The sequence below is a fragment of the Aphelocoma coerulescens genome, chromosome 12, assembly GCF_041296385.1.
Source record: "Aphelocoma coerulescens isolate FSJ_1873_10779 chromosome 12, UR_Acoe_1.0, whole genome shotgun sequence".
NCBI classification, from domain to species: Eukaryota; Metazoa; Chordata; class Aves; order Passeriformes; family Corvidae; genus Aphelocoma; species Aphelocoma coerulescens.
Genome location: NC_091026.1, coordinates 7422829 through 7443801, shown reverse-complemented (window position 1 = coordinate 7443801; position 20973 = coordinate 7422829). Strand labels below are relative to the sequence as shown.

Sequence of the window (20973 nt, the reverse complement as noted above, 5' to 3'; positions counted from 1 at the left end):
AAATTTTCAGAAGCCAAAAGAATTGATATTAATAACCCAACAGAACCATAAAAGCTCTTCAGAACAATGTTCCAGGTATCACATCACCATTTTATTCACCAAATAGATTATTGGCTTCATCCACCTACTTCTGCAAAGTACCCTAGGTGCTATTTTTACCGTGGCTGTTAAGTTTGAAGCAGTTAAAGAAAGTTTAACAGCTAAAAGGGTGTATCGAGTATCAGAGATGCCTCTAGCAACATCTAGGGCCTTGTTCAATTTGTCACCTTATTTGCATTGCCCTTTCCAATGCAGTAAGTGAAATTCTTAAAATTTATGTTAATCTTGTCATATACAGTTTTATACAGTTTATACAGCTGGCCTTTAGGAAATTGCTGGCCATTACTGCTGCAAAGAGGGGAAAAAACAAGGTTTCATTTGCTGAAATCTGCTGATTCCAGAAGTGTTCATCCACGTGATATCTTTGCCAGCTGCCAGTCCTCAGTGTGCACAGCACATAAACAGAGCTGATCATGTCGTGCCCAAGCTGCAGGAGAGTTCCAGCTGCTGTGCAATCTCAACCTTGCTCCATCAGGGAGAATCCACTCCTGGCACGGCAATGGCATGTTCAAGTGCACATTAAAAGGCTCCAAATGCAGACACAAAGCTCCAAACACACAGAAAAGCAAATACAAATCAAGAAGAAACACTTCTACTCACTCAGTCATCAGTGTAGATGCAATCCATGCATATCCAGCAGGAAACAGCACTGGGATATCCCAGCTGCACATATTTTCAGGGTATATCCCATCAGTGAGGCCAGAGGATTCATTACACATTTTGTGTTGTAGCCACCTCAGACACAAAAATAAAGATAAATGACGAACAGTAGCACCTTGTTGGAATGCAAGTGCTCCCTGCTTTCTTTCCCACTTTTCACATAGGAGTTTCCTCAGTCAAACAGCCCATACCTCTCCCACCAGCTGGCTGATAAGAATGTTCCAGGTATCTACAAGCAGCTCCACAGCATCAGTGAGCTAAAGCTTTTTTCCCCTCTTTTGAGTGTATTCACAACCAAGCTATCACCAAAAACAGACAGTCTAACTTATGCCAAACAATTTAGACGGCTTTTACAGATAACAGAAACACACCGTATGCCCTAACAGGCTCCAGAGAACACATTCAATGTAAAACCTTTTGAAGGAGACCAGGTTTACTTAGATATGATAATGTCTGGCCTTTAAACCATTCTTCAACATTCTGAGATGACATTTTCCCCTCCAAATGTTTATCTTTTCCCAGTCTTTAGAGCATCTCTCTCTGATTTTCTAGTACCACCATGCTAAACAAATTAGTACAAGGAAATTTTTGCATGCAGATAGGACCAAAATCACAGTAGAAGACTGTGACATCCGTTTCACCACATGGTCACCTGCAGCTGATGTACTGCCCTGGTCTGGGGGCTTAACAGTCTGGCAAAAAAGGCAACATTTACATCACACCACCTGTCTTTAACAAATCCATTTCCCTGGTTAATCATTTCATTTCTAAAGATACCACAACAGCATAATGACATCATTGCTGGTATCAAAATAAAATCTGGGAGGTGGAAATAACCATGTGAAAGTTGTAGGTGTGCTTCACAAAGAGGATTTCAAAATACAGGAACAGTAGTGAAAAACGATAATCCCTAATATGAACATTTATTCTTCAAATTTTGTTGTATTAAATTTTACTTTTCCTTAGACAGAAAACCAAATATTTTTCAAGAATTCAGAAAAAAATTAAAAAAAGAAGGAAAACACGCAAAATAGGCACTCTGTGTGCACACATTCATAATCCAGACTCATCAGGTACATGACAAATCAAATTCTCACACATTAGCAGAAAGCACAACAAGGCAAAGGATATTTGCCTTAAACCAAAACACTGACAGAGTCTGAGCCTGATTTTGCTTTCTCTTCCTGACAGATACAAGTATATCCTCAAGAAATTACATAAGTAGAAGAGTAAGCAGGGCAGTTCTATTTCAGGCTTCATCATTAACTTATTGCATGGGTTTGAGGACTTGATTTTTATTTTCAGTTAACCCATGTCATGATCATTATTTTTCCTACCTGCTACAGTTGAAAAGGTCATCATTACACTCACTTATGTTCACCTTTTTTTCATTCATACAAAAATAGAAAAAAAAAAAAAACCAATGGTTCCACTAACAAAATAGGAAGTCTGCTATTCCACTAACTGGGGGAAGTATGCAGAGGTGGAGTAAAAAGCCCCAATCAACGAACCCCCCAATCATTCCCATCATTAAAATAATGATATGTAAACATACAAGCATTTCTCCCACTTTACCCAAAACTCTGTTAACATGAAACTTCTAACAGGTTCCTAAATCTGTGTAGCTGACACTGGCCCCGGAAAGAATTTGCTGTTTCTGTATTACAAAGTGTCAAGTGGCAGTCGAGTAAGGATTTTTCTATAAAAGAGGATCCAGATATGCTCTGCCGAAGGCGGCAGAACATTTACAGTGCCGGTAAACAAAGCAGGTCGCGTTCTTTCACACATGCGCTGCCACCCCATGGACATTCCAAGTATCCCCATTCCCGAACCCCGGGTGTTTCCTCACTCAGCTCAGATATTTTCACCGCGTACCGGACCTGCTCTTTCTCCGCCCGAACATTAAATGCAGCACTATTCACCCTGCGTAGAGTGGGGAAGTTTCTTTCTAGACTCTCATACGGCTTTAAATTGAGGACCACCAATTCATTCTACTGAGAGACAAAGACTTTGTTGTTAAGAATATGTAACACAAACAGACAGTTATGGCTTTTTGTATATAAGGATATGTTGTTATCTAAAGAATTATAAAAGCACAAGGCAATCCTTTGGCATTCCTCCAGCATATATTTGCTTTCAAACTCTTAACTGTAATAAATGTGAACTAAAGCCTCTTCATGTTTGTCATTCAGATCTCAAGAAATTGTATAAACAAACAATTTGCAGACAAATTCTGCCAGTAGAACATCTAGTCTCTGTCCCAGCCAGGGGAAAAAATAGTTCACAGCATTATGTGCTTATGTACTTGACCTGATTTTATGCCGGGATCAGAGCTGCTGATTTTGCAAAACGTATCTTCCAGTTGAAATCTGCACAAGATATATTCATGTATTGTGGGCTTTGAGTTAAAGGTATCTCTATCTGGAGCATGAGAGCACAAAAAATTTAGGTTTTCAATCAATTATTCAAAACTGAAGCTGCTTGAACAGGTAAGTTCTATTTAAAATTCTGCTATTAAATCAAAACAATTTAGTTCCAAGAATCAGCTCTTCCACCAACAGCAAGTTATTTAAGTTTTTCTTATAAAAGCAGTTAAAAAATAGAATCCTGTGAAATATCCTCTGGGTTTTATGTTTATGTTGCAATAAACATTCTACATTTGTAATGTGTTTAGAAGACCTTCTCACTCAAAGACATACAGTATTAATTTTGTGTTCATAAAACAAATACTACATAGCAATCAGCTCTTTTATTAATAATTCGAGTCCAAATTAAGTTTTGAATGTTTCCATTTAATTGTGTGCTGGTGCAACATTGCAATTCACTATGTGAATTAACTATAGAGCAGCCACAAAAAAAAAAAAGTGTCTTTTCTATTTCTGCTATTGAATGTGATCAGTATAATTCAAATCCTCTTCAGGGCAGGGCCAATTCAGAACTACTCAACTTCCAATTCAGAATTATTTTCTCTTAAAAAGTCTACAGTCACACTTAGCATAAATTTTAGAGAGTACAAGCACTCTTCATGCTGTATCACCACTTCTCTATGCACACCACTTTTCAGTTCTCTTGCACCTCAACTAAAAGGTCATCCCTCAGTAGAGAAAATGCTATCAAAATAGCTGAGCCATGTTTTTTTTACTTTTCATGAAAAAATAGAAAGTATTGCTAAAGCACAGTAATATGTTGCTCAGACAGGGGTACTTAGCTATTGGTTCACAAGGAATCAAAATATATCAATCTACACCTGGAACAGAGCATAAAAAAAAATAAACCACCTAAAATCAGAAGGTATCTCATTGATAGTTCAGAAGGCACTAAAAAAAATGTAAATGTAACAAAACACTAGTCTTTTTTAATTACTTATCTTAATGTATGATCCACGCTACTCTTCATAGCATTGCAAAAATATTTCCTTGGCCTATTGTCGAATAATCACAGCTCCCCAGCTTCCAAACAGCACTTCTGGTAACTCTTAGCTCTTACACACCTCTGCTCACAGCACCCACCTTCACAAGGGCACCCAGCTGGTTTGTGTTTCTGCTGCTGACTCCCAAAACAGCCTCTCCTACTGTTCATTAAGCAGAGGTGCAGAGCTCCTTGATTCTCTGAACTTCCCAGCCCCAGGCTGGAGGCAAAGGTGGGGCTGAGTAGGACACCAGAGCCAAGGCATTCCCAGGAATGAGGCTCCACCACATCTTATACCCCACCTGCTGTCCCAACTCCACCACAAACTGCAGCTGCACAGGGAGAACTCTTTTCCCATTCCTCCTCTCTACTCACTTCCTGACCCAAGGACAGGCTGATAATCAGATTGATAATGCAATGCTACCATTGATTTTTAACCCTCCCTTACAAACGTCACATTATCTAAAAGCTAAATGCAGAAATAAATTAATTAACAATGCATATGTTAGTGCTTTAAGGACAGTTACAAACACCGACATTTTCGTGTATCATTTTATACAATGGTTGGGTTTTTTGCCATTGTTAGGTACCTGGACATCCCTTCTTGGAAAAATAAAATGGTTAGGAATACACACACACCAGTACTCTTAGTTTAAAAAGGATATTTCTTTAGTTTCCTTCACTTAAAGTACAGTTCACAGAGAAAATTTGCATTTTAATTATATAATCTTAGAGCACTGAAAAAATATTTATCACTGTTACTAAACAAACCAAGAGTAGCTCACACTTTATTTTACCTTTAAAAGCCCCAAACAAACACAAAAAACAACATAGCACCTGAAGAACTCACTAATCATCTTCTTTGTTGTTTGGGTTGGGGGTTTTTCTGTCATTTGGAAAGAAAGAAATACATAAGTGGTGTCCCTGGATTATTTTAACATACTGTCTGTGTTTATGCCCATTTTGCACTATTCACCACCATCTTCTTAACACTTTTGTATTGCACCATTTATTGAGTTGCAGATTATCCAGCTCTTACAATAATGATAAACATTTGTTTTAGACACCTTGTTACAGATACTTTTCTTTCACAACTGCTTTCAGTTGTTTGCAAGAGTTTATTTACAAACACTGAACATTTATAAACACCTGTCAGTTGCAAACAATTTCTTTACTGGGAGACAACTACACTGTCAGAGACACTGTATTACAATTTCAACTTCAGAAAACACTCTTCTGGTATGCCCCTCTTAGCAAAGAACTTTACCTCATCATTATTAGGAAAACACAGCTGTTGCAAAGGAAGTTTTAAACTGTTTTTACATTAATTTTTACCACTGTTTCATATCAGAATTAAACATCCTTTCTCTATTAGTTTAGCTTAAAAACTAACAGAGAGAAGGTATTATATTCAATTTGCCTATAAAGCTATATAGTTACTCCCAATTTTACAAGCATGTATTCTCCCAGAGAAGGAATGCTAGCCACTGTTTGCAGGGCGAGGTTTTTATAAAAATAAAATAAATTAAAACAAATGCCCGACTTTGGTTTGAACATTCCCACGAACAGAATGTGAAAATACATAGCCACATACTTGTCATTAAATACAGGGAACAAAAGTTCCCTTTGGAGAGAAGTGTTAAATCATCTCTGCACTTGGTCATATTTCTATCATTACTGCAGAAGGCGACTAAGAACACTTAGTTTTTATGCACCCCTGACAGACTATTCCAACTCCTGTTACTCTTGCTCAACGCGGCAGAGAAGCTCCGACAGCGCAGGAACCACTAAAAGAAATCCATTTTAGAGTGAGCCAGAACCGCCCGCTATGAGGGAGGAGCCGTCCCAGCGGAGCCCCGCCCGCCTCAGGCTCTGAGGGGGATCCCTCGTTAACGGGTACTGAGAGGAACCGCGTTAATACCAGCGGGTGCTGTGGGGGATCCCCCGTTAACCGGGGAGCCGAGAGAAAACTCGTTATTAACAGGGCTGCTGACAGGGACCCCTCGATAACAGGCGGTGCTGAGGGGGACCTCATTAATCTCAGGGGCTGCACGCCCTTGCCCTGTGGCGAGAGAACATGGAACCGAGGGCTCCAAGCGCCAGCCGGCCCCGCCACAGCCCCGCGGGCGCCGCCGCTCCGGCCCGGGCGCAGCGTCCACTCCTCCGCCAGGGCCTCCGTCACCGGCCCCGCTGCCCATGCGCGCGGCGGCCGCGCAGGCGCAGGGACGGGGCCGGGCCGGCGGGCAGCCATGGTGTACATCTCCAACGGTGAGGGGCCGGGGGGGCCGGGGCGGCCGTGGTGTGCATCTCCAGCGCTGAGGGGCCGGGCCGGGGGCTGGGCACCGACCGAGGGGGCACCGGGCCCGCGCTGCGCAGAGCGCGGCCCCCCAGCGCCGCCGCTGCCGGGACAGCCCGGTAGGGTCCGCCCGCTGCCGGTGTCGCGTCACCCCGCGCTGCCCTGCGGCCTGCGGCCGAGCCTCGTCTGCTTCTAAACCGTATTTAGGGACTTTGAGGAGTCCAGGTGCGTGCTGCAGACACCGGGAGAGTCACAGAGCAGCACTTTAGCGCTAACGGGGAATCAGACACTGCGTTGGTGCTCTCTGTAGGTTTCCTGGACGCAGAGTCCGTGTGCCGGTGGTGACCCCTTTAGTTCAAGTACTTGGGCAACAACCTGCAGAAAATGAAACTCGCCACCAGGAAGTGCAGTCTCTCCGTCCCAGCTGCAAATTCTGGACTCAGCAGATATGTTTTTATGTAATGTACTGTACAATGTCACACACTGAACGTCACTGGATGTTTTGTATCTGGATATGTTACAGGACAAGTTTTGGATAACCAGAGTCGGGCTCCCTGGAGTTTGTCATCTATAACAGATTTCTTCTGGTCGATAGCAGATTTTGTGGTCCTGTTGTAAGTAGAAGTTAATTCTTTTGGTGAGCTTCATTTTAGATTTGTTATAGGTGGAAGTTACTCAATGCCATCAGTAATACAACAATAAAAATGTTATATTTACTCTTTAACATTCCGTATATATAAGTGCTTTACTACGACCATGTGGTTTTGTTTATTAAGGTATACCTAGCAAAAAGTGCATGAAAAGTGACACTAATTTATTGGCAGTTCAGTTGAGTTTTTTTACATTTCATTTGTTTTGATACTGCAAAAGGAAAAGCATACACTTTTGTTAAACAGCATCTACTAGCTGATCAAATAATTAAGCTGTTTGGAGAATTTCTACTGGTGACAATAGATTCTGGCTATGTAAAAGTAATCACACAGCAGTAAACAAAAATTTATGGCCCCAGATCAAAGACCATTAACAAGCAGAAAAGTTCTTGTGATGTATTCAGCAGTTCTTAATTATTTCAGTTACATGTTTATATTTTATGTATCTCTTGCACATTAACAAGAAAACTAGATTTTATAGTTTAGCCTTCACTATAATTTGGAATTATTTCAGATTTTAGTTTCATATGGAGGAGACAAATTGCCAAGATTTAAACAACAGTGATCTTGAGAAGATACACTGTTCATTCCTGAACACTACTTACTGTTTTTCAGGCCATTTCTTATCTTTCAATCAAAAAAGTCAAAAACTGTATCTAGCTATCAATTCACTTAACCCTTGTTTTGATTTTTCAGTTTCCAGAGCATTATTCAACCAGATTTGAGAAGAAGAGGCTACACATCTTCCTCCTATTCAGGATACAATGACGGAAGAGGGTATTTTTTTTCATATTCACACCAGTTTTTTTCCCCTATCTCGGCAAAGTGACATGAATCTGAGTAGATTACAGTTGGGATTTGCATTGAATTGGGTTGTGCAGGAAGGCTAAAATGTTTATTTGTAATACTGTTGATAATACACAGCTTTGGATAGTTGCAATAGCAGTACAGATTAACACTCTCTGAAACTTATTTTTGAAGCCTGCCTAGTAGACAAGATATATCTTTGTTAAAATTCTTCTTTTCTTAGACACACATACTCAGCATTTGACTTGCATTAGTTCAGTCATTTCTTGTATTACATTACCTACAGATAAAGCAAAACACTTTGTTATGGGGGTATAATTTGTATAAAGACTACAGCCTAAGTGTTTTGTAGGGCTGTGTAAAAGCATCTGTTTTCTGTAGCCTTCTCACAACACACAGCAGTAACGAGAACAGCGCAGAAGAGAATTTTCATGAAAGTGGGGTTTTCTTACAACTTGTCAGGTGAAACTCAACTTTTTCAGAGGTTCAGACTTTCTCAGAGACGGTTTTATTATATTTCTAGTTGTAAAGTTTAATGACAATAGAATTCCTTTCTTTTCAGGCCTCCAGCACATCCTCGCCGTAGGATGGGCCGAATAAATCACTGGGGTGGAGGCCCCAGTCCACCACCAATGGCTGGAGGTGGATGAGGAAGGTAATTCCAAATCTGCTGTATCCTGCTTTGAAGGGTTTGGAGGTTTTTTTAATAGCAGTGATAATTGAGGGCTAAGGTAGAATGGAGTGCTTTGTCCTCCTGTTGCAGAAGTTACCAAAACAGGAAAATAATCAAAGTTATTCAGTAACCAAAGAATCAAAGATACTTCCAGTAAAGGAGAGAAGGGGAGAAAAAGCAGGGGGAAAGGATGTTAAAAAGGATTTTGGCTTAGGAATGGTGGGCTTTCACTTTTAATTGCACAGAAGTGGATAGACAAAGGGTGGCAAAAATTTTTGAGCACAGCTGATAAGTAATTTATAGCTTTTCATTTTCTTTGGCCACTTATTTAAAGTCCTGTCCAGATCTGTAGAAACTGAAACTTTGTTTGCATTTCTAATAGTTGTCATATGACATGCAAGGTTTTTTGTTTAAAATCAATACTTCTCAACAGAAAAGAAAGAAAAAAATAAGGTTGTTAAACAACTTAGTAAAAATGGGAGGTTTTGCCCTGTTACGATGATAAAGCCATACAAATCTTGAATTCCAGTAAAGTGTAAAAATCAGAATTGCTTAAAAATAGAGGTAGAAGTCCTGGGTATTAAATTTCTTACAGCTGACTGAACTTTAATTCAGTTTTATTAATTAGCTTGGCTGGTGGGAGTTACATCTGACACTCAATGTATTTATAGTACAGTTTAATTTACTTTAAGACTTCAGTAAACAATCCTTGTTTTTCATCAGTCACTCCCACTGTTACTATAATAAAAGTTACAAGGAAAAAAACTCCATGCAGGTGATTAATACCTATAAATCTGGTAGGAAAAAGTTCATATTCCAGAAAACACATACATCAGTATTTCAGTTCACTAGAACAAGAATAAGCTTCTTCCAAATGGGAGAAAAACATCGTGGCCTTTTCTTCTTGTTGAGTAGACACAAGGCCAGCAAAGACTTTGGAGATGGCTTTTGCATAATCACAGCAATGTGTAACCTGCTCAAGAATAAAGTTAGCAAGTCTTTAGCATGTCTCATTTAGCTGAATTAAAAACAATATTATTTAAAATTTTTTACTTAATTTTATCTCACAAATAAAGGCCCTGTCTTTAAATGTACTGTAATTACTGTATCTCCTAGGTAAACGCCTGCTGAAGAGGCAGGCACAAGCATACACATCTGCCAGATGAAAAGAAGAAGAGTTTAGTGGTGGACCAAATGGGGATGTGTATGCCTGACTGGAAACTGTTCTGTGATAGAAGCAGATTAATGAAGTTGTACTGGGAACTCCTTCGTCAAGGATCCGGTGTAACTGAACCACAGTTTTATTAAATACATGTTTACTGTCTAAAGTCTTTGTATAGTTTCTGAACATTTTACTGTAGTTGCAAAGTAATAAGTAAATTATATTTGGCTTGTCACAAGGCTGATTTTCTCATCATTTTTAGAAACTGAAAAAATCTGAAGTACAATAAGCTTTTTGCTATTCAGATAAGAACAAATACGTATTTATAGTTGATACAGATGGTCCCTCAAGAGTCAAAGCGGCACTTCCTAAGAGGTTTTGTATTCACTTTCTCAGGAAAAACACTCTGTACTTTGTTATATTTTCATTGTATTAATGATACTTTAAAAGCACTCTAAAAATGCAGTTAACAAATTGCTTCATTTTTCAACCCTGGCTTCATTAAGGCCCATAATGGATTTTATAACAGAAACACCTCTTGGAACAGCTTCATTCTCCACTATAAACTTACTGAAATATATAAACCTATTTACTGTACAAATTTTGGGGGTTTCTTACAATAAAGTTAGGTCTTGTTTTTATTACAAGAAAAAATAGTCAACTCAAATACTGACAGCTCTCTCAGAATAGTTATTTTCTTTCAAATAGTTACTATCTTTTATCTAATATACCCCTTTTCAGAATGGGAGTTTCTTACTGTTCTTGGAGTTCATTTGGGGTTTGTGGGTTTCGGGATTTTTTTGTTTAAAGAGTGCTGCATCTATTTGACAAAGAATTAGCTGACAAGAATCGAGATTAAATTACTTTCTACACAGTGCCACTGCAAATTTTTTACTTAAGCCTCCTTATAATGTCTTGTTAAGGAAATGTTCCTGTCTGACCATCCAGGTGCCACTCTGACAGTCACATCCACACCCCCTGAGCTGAGATCAAAACTTGCCCTGCTTGACTCCCTACACACACCACGCTCACAGTCAGACCAGGTTTCCTTACCAGCTCAACCCCAGGTTTCTCAAAGCAGAGTATCTGACGTCCAGATCCTTAAAATAATTCACTCAGTGCAATAAGTAAATAACAACAGCTGGTGCCTCCAAGGAGGGACCTCGAACAAAGAAACCCCTGGGCTTTTATGCCCTCGGTGTAAGCATGGGAAAGCTTGGGGCTCAGGGGCTGCTGTCGTGTGTGGGTCCGCTCACCCGGCTGTGCCGCAGGTCCACGGGCCCTCTGCTTTGCAAAGGGGTGAGCTCGCGGCCTCTCACCTGGGCTCCCGTCCCGCAGAGCTCAACGAGCCGCTCAAAGTGCAGCTGCACCCCGGGCTCCCTGCACTGAATGTACTCCTTAACACTCGTCAGCCGGAAATTAATCAACAATGCCGCCCAATTAACAAGCCACTCCAGCAGCTCTCACTCCTGCCACACGTACCTAACAAAGTTTGCGTCTTTTAGACTTGGCTATGTAACAGCAACTTTCAGCCTTTAAAAACCACGTCGCGCCCAGCTCCAGTCAAACATCCCATTTTATGAACCCACAGTTCATAAAGGAACTCGCTGCCGACAAACAGGGAGGCTGGCCATCGTTAGGTCTTTACAGCTGTACCACGTACTCCAGCTATACTACGGCCTTTTTCTAGAGGAGTATTTTAAGCTGTTGGAGGGCCGTATCCTCCCTCCTGCAGCCGCACCAGCAGTACCAGCCCAGCTGACAACGTTTGGCTGGTGCTCCATCAGACCCGCAGCAGCGGCGGGGCTGCTCCCCAGGCTCTCCGTGCTGCTGCTCGGCCCCTCAGCGCCGGGGCACGACCCCATCCTCCGCTGCGAGCCGGACCGGCCTGGGCAGCGCCTCAGAGCCGCCGAGCCCCACACGGTACCTGCTCGAGGGGCGGTGCCGGGCCAGGGCCCGCCCGCTTCCGCCCCGCGCTGGGCGCGGCAACGCTCGGCCCCGGCGGACGCGGCTTCCGTGCGGCCGGAGCATGACCCAGGCGGAGAAAGGCGAGGCGGAGAACGGCAAGGACAAGGAGCGCGACCGGGAGCGCGAACAGCGCGGCGTGAAGCGGCCCATCGTCCCCGCCGCGGTGCCCGAGTCCCTGCAGGAGGTGAGGCCCGGCGGCGGCGAGCGGCGGCTGCTCGGGCTCTGCTCCCTCCCCGCTGGGGCGGGCCCGGCCCGGGCTCGGCCTTTTAAAGGCCTGCGGAAGGGGGGATGTGGAAGCGCCGGGAGGGCTCCAGGTGGTGGTGAGGGCTCGGTCTGACTCCGTGCGCTTTGTGCTGCTTTCAGCAAATACAGAGCAACTTCATCGTGGTAATCCACCCCGGCTCGACCACCCTGCGGCTCGGGCGGGCCACGGACACGCTGCCCGCGGGCATCCCGCACGTGATCGCGCGGCGGCACAAGCAGCAGGGCCAGGCGGCCTACAGGGACAGCTGGCTCCTCAGGGACGGCCTCAATGTAAGCGCGCCTCCGGGCACGGCCCCGCCTCGCCAAAATCCGCCTGTTCCTGAGGCGGTTTGGTTGGTTGTGTGGTGCATATGTCCCCCTCATCCTTCATGTCTTTCCAGAGGAGAATACATCTCCAGTCAAACTTTTTTCACCCTTTTCAGGACTGTAGATGCCACCTACTGAAGTCAGTAGGCTTGCACCAGTCTATGTTTGTGGTTGATTTGTTTGCAATGAACTAAATCTAAAAGGGTTTGTACAAGTTGATTTCCCTGTGCTATGGTCTGGTACCACACTCAGTATTTCTTCTGATGGAATGCCCACTGCAGGATTAGAATCAGATCACTGTTTGTGAATTTGTTGGTTACTAGTTAGTTTGTGAGTTGGGTAAAACAGCAAGTAATTTTAGTCCAGCCTGGACAAAAAATATATATAATAATTTTACTTGTAATCTGAATCTGTAAAAATCAAATTAACATCTCTAATATTAAATTATCATCTCACTTTTAAATAATTGAGATCTATTTAAACATTTTTGCTCTTACTTTATATTTCCGTAGTTAAGTAGATAATGGCCTGAGCACCTCACTAGAGGTGAAGTCCAGCAGCCACTAAAAGCAGTTAAAAGTTTCCTTAAAAATAAGTCCATTTTGCATTGTACAAACATCTTTCTACAATCAACCACAGTAATGATTTCATTGTTTCATAAGAGTTTCAGTATTACCAGTATACAGACATATGGTTTGAAAGTATTTACATTGAATATTTGGGGTTTTCCTTAGAAACCTGAAAGTACTGAACAGAGACAAAATGGCCTTAAAATGGTGGACCAAGCAATATGGTCCAAAAAGATGTCAAATGGAGCCAGGCGCATACCGGTGTCACCTGATCAGGTAACTCATTCTTAAGATCTTATTCAATTGTTCATTCACACAGTCCTTGGGTGTGATCCTATGCTTCAGTGGACAAGAACAGATTCCCTTTATAGACCAAACGTGGATAGTGCTATTGTGTTACCTAACTCTGAAAATGTGAGACAATTAAGATTTTAAATGTTTCCTTAAGGGCTGGGTTCAAAGGGCTGTTTCCTTTTTCCTCCATGCATAAAAAGCTACCAGTAAAATATTTATCAACAGGATTTGGTTTGGTTACATTTCAGGCCAGGTCATATAACAGACAGATGAGGCCTGCCATTTTGGATCACAGCTCTGGGGCCAAGTGGACAAACACATCAAATCATCCTGAATTTTTGGTAGGAGAAGAGGTAAGATTGATTTTCCTGCTGAATGAGGCTTTGTGTGTTTTAATGCCTCCATGTCATCAGTAGCAGTTTGCTGTAAGTTAGTATGTACTGAAGCACGTGTAAGGCTAACCCAGCAAAGCTGAGAAACTTTACTGGGGAGTAATTGAGTATTTGCTATCATTCAGCAGAATGAGAGTGTTTCCCCCATTTGCTTAACAAGCATCTTGGATCCCTTGCTCCTATAAATCAGGGTTTCTGCAGGGAGTAGATGAGAACTTTCCCCATATGCCATAATTCAGAGAAAAGGCAATAAACTGATAGAGGTATCACTACATGGAATTGCTGCTGAGTAACTTGATATTTGTGGGCTTCAAAGTGTTCAAATTATTTTAGTTTCTAATACGAGGTAGTGGGAAAATATACCTTTATGTTTGGTAGATGTCTCTGGGTAAGAACATTCAAACAATTTAAACAATGTATTTGCTGTCTTTTTATTTTAATGGTTTATAATCAAGCCCTGTCACAAAGAAATCCACTGTATTGCTGTTACATTAGTCTGAGTTCTGCAGTGTCTTCTTGTATCTGCTTCTGAAATACTTTTCTTCCCAGTATTTGTTACTCATTTTGTTACTATTTTTTTGGGAAAAGCAATGCACAGAATGTAATCTCTTATTTTCAGGCACTGTATGTTAATCCATTAGATTCTTATAATATACATTGGCCCATTAGAAGAGGGCAGTTGAATCTCCATGCAGGACCTGGTGGCTCCCTCACTGCAGTATTGGCAGACCTTGAAGTTATATGGTCACATGCAATACAAAAATACCTGGAAATACCACTGAAAGACCTGAAGGTGAGCTGTGAACAGCACATTTGTGTGGTGTGGGCTGTATCCACTTCTGTAAGTGGTATTGTAAAAGAGGAGCAGCTCGCTGTTATTGGTAGCCTCTTACTGGTGCTCTTCTTAACACATACATTCTTTCTGCTGGTAAGCATGGTTCCCAAAACTTCATATGGAATTTTGTCCAGATAAAAATTGGGTTTAGAACTTCTAACAGCAATGTTTAAAAATCCCATTATAGACATTTCACAATCTTAGTCTTTGTTTGGGGTTTTTTTGTTGACTGTAAAGGAGGCACCTGGGGAAGGGTTGCCTAATACTTGTATAATTATTTATCCTTGCCAAGTAGGTGTTTGTCTCATGTCTGATGTACTTTTAAGCATTTTAATGGCTACAGACTCTTTGCACTTACTGTGAACACACTTCTTGAAGTATTAAAAACCTTCCTCTTTCCTAAAATCTTGATTTTTTTTTTTAATAAGTTGTATATCAAACTTTATTTGATAGCTGGCTTTAATTTAATGTTCTTATCTTCAGTACTACAGATGCATTTTACTAATTCCAGACATCTATAATAAACAGCACGTGAAAGAACTGGTAAATATGATCCTAATGAAGATGGGCTTCTCAGGTAAAAAAACATAATGAAGCAAGTACTTAATGATTAATTGCATAAAGTGTTTTTTTTTTTTCTTTTAAGGCACATTTTTGCACGTCTATCCCAGATTGGCTGGGACTAGCACCCTCATCTTTTGCCAATCACATAATTGCTGTCTCTATTAAAGGGGCAAAATGGTTGGCTGATACTAAACCAAGTTTTTTGGTTTACTGTTGTGCATTCCCACTGTGGGCTTCTCATTCAGCTGAGGTAAAAGTAGCAACAGTCTGATTTCTTACATATTTCTTAAATGTGTGGTTGTCTGGAAGAACAGACTGGTACCTCTGGTACTTCCCAGGGTTAAATATGGGCTTGTGATAGAAAACGTACTCTGTAAAGGTGGATTGAAAGGAGAACAGAGGATGAAATTACACCTTATTTTATAACTACTTAAAGACCATATCTGAAATGCTAATATAGTGCCATTTGATTAAAACTAGAAAAAAATTAGGAAAACACTTCATGTACATCTGATAGCCAAGGCCCTGCACTACCAGATTTAAAAAATAATTAAAATTTGAAGACAATACCTTTAATCTTAAGAAACAGGATCATTTGACCCTTCTCTTAGCTTTTTTCAGGACTTTTAAAGCCTTAGCCAACAAAAAATCTCTAAGTACCCCCACCCCATCTTCACTAAATATACAGGCTTTCACTGCAGAGTCAGACTATTTGTAGATCTTTAAAAGACATTAAAATGTCCTTTAAATGTCAGCAACATTACTGTAAAGCTTGGCATGAATTTAATACAATTTTTTCTCATATTGCTAGGAATTATTGTACACCAGGAGTCTGTCTGTGCCACCTTTGGAAGCGGTTTAAGCAGTGCATGTATTGTAGATGTGGGAGATCAGAAGACAAGTGTTTGCTGTGTTGAAGATGGTGTTTCCCATCGCAACACCAGGTACCGTAGAGTGTGCAGAATTATTAGAATCATGGACTTACTTGCTTACCAAGGATTTGACTTTTAAAAGGAGACAAAATTTCTATAAACACAGAAGGTTTTTTTTTTACTCTGAAGCATTTAACAGGGTTAACTGTTGCAATATGAACCTTAAAGAATTCTTATATCTTTAAAAGAAGAGAACAGGCAGAACTGATCAGAGCTAATACTGTGTTCTGCAAACTCTGTGAAAGTCAGTCCCAGTGTGTCTAAAACCTTCCTAGCATTCCTATCACTGCAATCAGCCAGTATTTCAGCAAGTACATAAAAAGATCTTTTTCTTCTCTGTGCTTTAGGCTGTGCCTTGCATATGGAGGATCTGATGTGTCAAGATGTTTTTATTGGCTGATGCAACGAGCAGGATTCCCATATAGAGACTGCCAGCTAACTAATAAGTTGGATTGTCTACTACTTCAGCACCTAAAGGAGACATTTTGTCATCTAGATCAGGTGAGAAGGGGAAAATAGTGTGTTCTCTAAGTAATTTTTTTTCTTCTTTTACTGAATGTTACTCTGGGGAGCCATTTTGTGAATCCAAGTTGATTGTAAATATTTTACTCAGTAGAATACTGGCAAAAGCTGTAGAAACTTTAGACTTGAAATGTTTGTAACTTGGTTTATTTTTCCTCTAGCTGAAAAGAATCCCAGCCCTTAGAAAGACAATTTCTTTGTTCTTATTACTGAAAGAAGCTGATAATAATTACATATTTGCTGGTTTTCAACTTCAGTTCTGTAAGATCTGCCAGCAGGTCTCTTCTTCCTGCAAAACCCTCATTGTAGAGGCTTAGGCATGTAGAAAGTTGTCTGGCAGATCATACTACATGGAAAAGACTTTAAAAAGCTCAAGAATAGGTAAATAAAATCCATGGTTAGAAGAGAGTTTTGTTACTTTCTGCTGTTTTCTGCAGTTTAAATAGATTATGCACCTTGATAAATATATACTATTTTTTGTTGTTTCCATTGTTTCTGACCTTAGGATATTTCTGGATTACAAGATCATGAGTTCCAAATTCGGCATCCGGATTCTCCAGCTTTGTTGTACCAGTTCCGATTAGGTGATGAAAAATTACAGGTGATTTTAAAATTAAATTACAAGTATATTGAACATTCAGACTCAGAGCCTCACCTTGTATCAGTCCAGTGCTGCTAAGCCCATGTGATTTATGGATTGTTCTTAAATTATGCTGGTAGATAAAATTAATTTCTATATGTATGAGTGGGCCTAATGAAGCACTGGTGGATGCACAAGACTTTCTAAGTAGCTTTAGCCAGAATGGTTGTTGCTTCATCTAAGTATGATAATTATCCTTCAAGTGCAAAGCATTAATGTTAATTTTGCAAGTTTTCAGCTCACCATTGAATTTCCTAATTTTGTAACAAACTGCATTTGAATACTTACTTATCGTACAATGCTAAAATCTCTAAAGAAACTTGTGTGTTTGTTAGGATGTTTTTTAATTATAAAAAACAGAAGACACTTTTGTATTTTAAAAACTACCTGGAAAAAAGCACCTCTGTTTAATTTTGAATTGTGAGAAAAATAGAACAAGACTCATCTTTTTCCTGTAGTAAATGCCAAAAGAAGGAAAACTTTAGTAAACCCATGCCAAATCTCTCTTCAGGCACCAATGGCTCTGTTTTATCCAGCAACTTTTGGAATTGTTGGACAAAAAATGACAATTTTGCAGCACAGGTCACAAGGTGACCCTGAGGATCCTCATGATGAACATTATCTGCTGGCCACACAAAGTAAGCAGGAGCAGGTGTGTGATTGCTGGTTTTATTTTTCATTAACTGTCATTTAACTGGGGAATAAAATGAGGACTCATTACCTCATCTCAGAAACTAAAGTTTGTTACCTGGGTCAAAAGTATCAAAGAATGAATTTTAAGTAAGTAGTTACAGGTGCCTAAACAATTATGTAATTAGAAGTGTGCATTTTTAAAGTCTAAGAAGGCTTCACATTGATTAATCTGATGGAGTTCAAAATAAGCCCTTAGAACGTGAGGATTGAAATTAAGATTAGATGAGATAATAATGCAGGTCTTAACCTTGCTGTGCAAAAAGGTGAAGGGAAGTACAATGGTGCTTAGTTAAGTCTTTGTACTGTTCTGTAACCTGCTGAAGATCTTTTTACATTTTTCATATTTCAACTTGTTTTCTCACTTTTAAGTCTTCAAAAGCTACAGCTGACAGAAAGTCTATGTCGAAGCCTGGGGCATTTGAGGGAGAATTGAGAGGCCAATCCTCAGACATTTCGGAGAGGATCTACCCACAAGAAGTGGAACTGGGATCTTCCCAGGCTGACTGTATGATACCTGGCAATGATTCAGAGGAACCTTTAACTGCACACATGTCCAGGAAAACTGCTATTTCTCAGTTTGAAGGCAAAGCCTTGGGTCTGGACAAAGCCATCCTTCATAGTATCGACTGCTGTGGTAAGAATTACATTTGCACAAGTCTGTAAAATACACCTCAGGGTGGATTTATTTAACTCCTATACTTCACCAAAGAAAAATGTGTCAGTAGGTTTTATCACCTTGAGAGGAGCTACACTGTTTCTTATGCTTGCATCTTTGATATGTTTCTCAAGATACAAAATGTGTATCTCCAAGGAAGAGAGAAACATCAGTTTCTATCTGCTTTGACTTGCACTAAATTAATAGTATTACAAATATAGACCATATTAAGTTTAAAAAACAGATGTATTTCTGTATATCCATTAATTCCAGCATCTGATGATACAAAAAAGAAGATGTACAGCTCCATCTTAGTAGTGGGAGGAGGCCTTATGTTTCATAAAGCTCAAGAGTTTCTTCAGCACCGAATTCTCAACAAAATGCCCCCGTCTTTCAGAAGAGTCGTTGAAAATGTTGAAGTCATCACAAGGCCTAAGGTAACTTAACTGAGAGCTAAGTGGCTAGTAAACTATGATTGGTTGAAATCTTTGAAAGATTAAAAGGAAAAAATTATTTCAAAATCCCAGAGTAGTTGCATATCTGAGATTTAAGGGAATTTTCAGCTTATAGCACTGGCCAGTTAGAGGCATAGCAAGAGTGTTACTGGTACAGATCACTGAAGTGTTTGTTAGCTAAAGGCCATGTTCTTAAAGAAGCAGTTAGTACTTGCCCATGAAGGTAACCTTTCTCCTCAGCAAGAAATTGTGATTTTTTTTGTTTTTTAGTACTAGCAAGATAATAGAAAAACAGGCATTGAGAGCAATTTTCATTTGGTGTTAATCAGGCAAAACTTGTAAATATATTTCCATCTATTTCAGAGCCTCCATTTCTGAAAGCAAGATTTTCATCACGTGCCTAGAAGGCATCTTCAAAAAAAAAAAGTGACTTCTCAAAGCATCTTGAATATCAGTTAAATATTTTTATCTCACTGTTTTTTCCTAGATAATACTGAAAAACTTTTCTCCTCCCCTGCCCTGCCAGATCCTAACTGGTGAATACTGTGGGAAAAAGTAGGATACAACTAGAGTACTATGCAAAATGAGACCAATGATTGTGTGCAATCTGTGTTTTGAATTTAGGATATGGATCCACGTTTAATTGCCTGGAAAGGAGGTGCAGTTTTGGCTTGTCTGGACACAACGCAGGAGCTGTGGATATACCAGAGGGAATGGCAGCGTTTTGGGGTCAGGATGTTACGGGAGCGAGCTGCCTTTGTGTGGTGATGGAGGTGGCTACAGAGGAACCTGTAGGAACTCCACTGAAGATTCCTTTCCCTAAATGCCCTTTTTTTTTCCAGTGCACATGAATTGATCTTCTGCTGATATATATTTTTTGTATTTTATTAACTTCAACTGAGATTTTTCTGGAAGTGTTGTAAATAAACAAAAATCTTCCTGAATGCACTTGACTTAAGCTACCCTTCATCTTTTGAATTGTATGCATTGAATTCTGCATACAGAGTATCACTGTCATCTCCAGAGTAACTATATTTATATTATACAGGTTTTGTATATTAAAATTGCACAATGTAGGAACTTAAGGTATAAAATATGATGTGACAGAAACATGTACACAGGAGTAACAGCTGAAGAGTGCAGCTGTGGGTTTAATGTAATATTCTGATTCCTACTCTAATGTTACCAGGAGATGAAGTTGTTATATAAGTGATCATTCGGGTAAAAGTGAAATGAAGAACTAAAACTACAGTCACTGTTAGTATTTTACTTATGTAATAAATTATTTTACTCAGTGGAAACACAAGAATTTGGAAGTTGAGTATTTCTTTCTTGCCCTATACTTATCATCAAAACCTCTTGTTAGCTTTTCATTATCCATTGTAGAGTCCACTTTTTTGTCTGTTATACAAAAACCACTACACCACACCCGAAAGACCTAGCTGCAATTTTATACAGCCAGCACATTTTCCAGTTTCATTCCATCTGCGTGCAGCATGGCTGCGCTCCTCAACCACCCTGCAACACCAACCAAACCGGGTTTGGTTGGGCAGCTGCCTTCAAAAGCACAAGACTGATTTGAACTGAAATACTGGAGCTTTCTGAACATACTTGAAAGCATTCCTAATGCAAGAATACCTAAAAGGCATTCTCTTCTACGTGATCTTATCTAAAATGATGTTTGCAGCAAAACTCAACAGGATATAAAAGCTCAAGAAGGTGAGAACTCTACCTCAGTCTGAGATGGCACGAGCTGCTGCGTCAATGAGACACTGGTGGCCAGTGAACATATAGTACAAGGGACAGAGTTTTCAGTAAGACAAGTCCCTAGTACCACAAGAACCACTTTATGTTAAAGTGTCCAGAGAGTCTTCTCCCAGGCCGCACGTTCTGTAATGTTAATCTATCCCAGTTTGGATTCCCCGGTTGGCTGTCGGCCTCTGCCTCTCGTCACTCCCCCAGAGCTCCCCATTGGCCCCCGTTCCCTGGTCCTGCCTTTTCCCCGCCCCCGGACAAAACTGTGACTTTCGGGATCATGTTCGTATTTGCCTCTGCAACCTTCGAGAGTGCAGCAGCAGTAAATGCTCCTGCAGGAACGCACGCAAACGCCCTTCTCGACTCTTTGCTAC

The 20973-nt window shown here is 40.4% G+C and overlaps 2 protein-coding genes across 2 annotated transcripts; both read left to right on the top strand.

Annotated features, from left to right (window-relative positions):
• The first annotated feature begins 6335 nt into the window (after positions 1-6335).
• SELENOK (selenoprotein K) lies at positions 6336-8579 on the top strand. The gene is made up of 4 exons (XM_069027562.1): positions 6336-6435; positions 6987-7077; positions 7810-7890; positions 8483-8579. The coding sequence occupies exons 1-4, from the start codon at positions 6417-6419 to the stop codon at positions 8577-8579; spliced, it is 288 nt and encodes a 95-aa protein (XP_068883663.1). The 5' UTR covers positions 6336-6416.
• A 3034-nt stretch (positions 8580-11613) lies between these two features.
• ACTR8 (actin related protein 8) lies at positions 11614-20153 on the top strand. Its single transcript, XM_069027561.1, has 13 exons — positions 11614-11907; positions 12087-12257; positions 13028-13138; positions 13405-13509; positions 14168-14341; positions 14867-14960; positions 15759-15891; positions 16227-16380; positions 16907-17002; positions 17553-17693; positions 18104-18368; positions 18663-18826; positions 19469-20153. Exons 1-13 carry the CDS (start codon positions 11785-11787, stop codon positions 19610-19612), a joined length of 1875 nt encoding a protein of 624 aa, XP_068883662.1. The 5' UTR covers positions 11614-11784; the 3' UTR covers positions 19613-20153.
• Positions 20154-20973: the final 820 nt, after the last annotated feature.

What these genes read in the sequence shown, in the direction of transcription:
- ACTR8 (XM_069027561.1), top strand. Translation starts at nt 11,785, where the DNA reads ATGACCCAGGCGGAGAAAGGCGAGGCGGAGAACGGCAAGGACAAGGAG. An exon ending in TAGGTGATGAAAAATTACAG is followed by an intron (nt 17,003 to 17,552) that starts GTGATTTTAAAA and finishes ATCTCTCTTCAG; the next exon opens with GCACCAATGGCTCTGTTTTA. An exon ending in CACAAAGTAAGCAGGAGCAG is followed by an intron (nt 17,694 to 18,103) that starts GTGTGTGATTGC and finishes CTCACTTTTAAG; the next exon opens with TCTTCAAAAGCTACAGCTGA.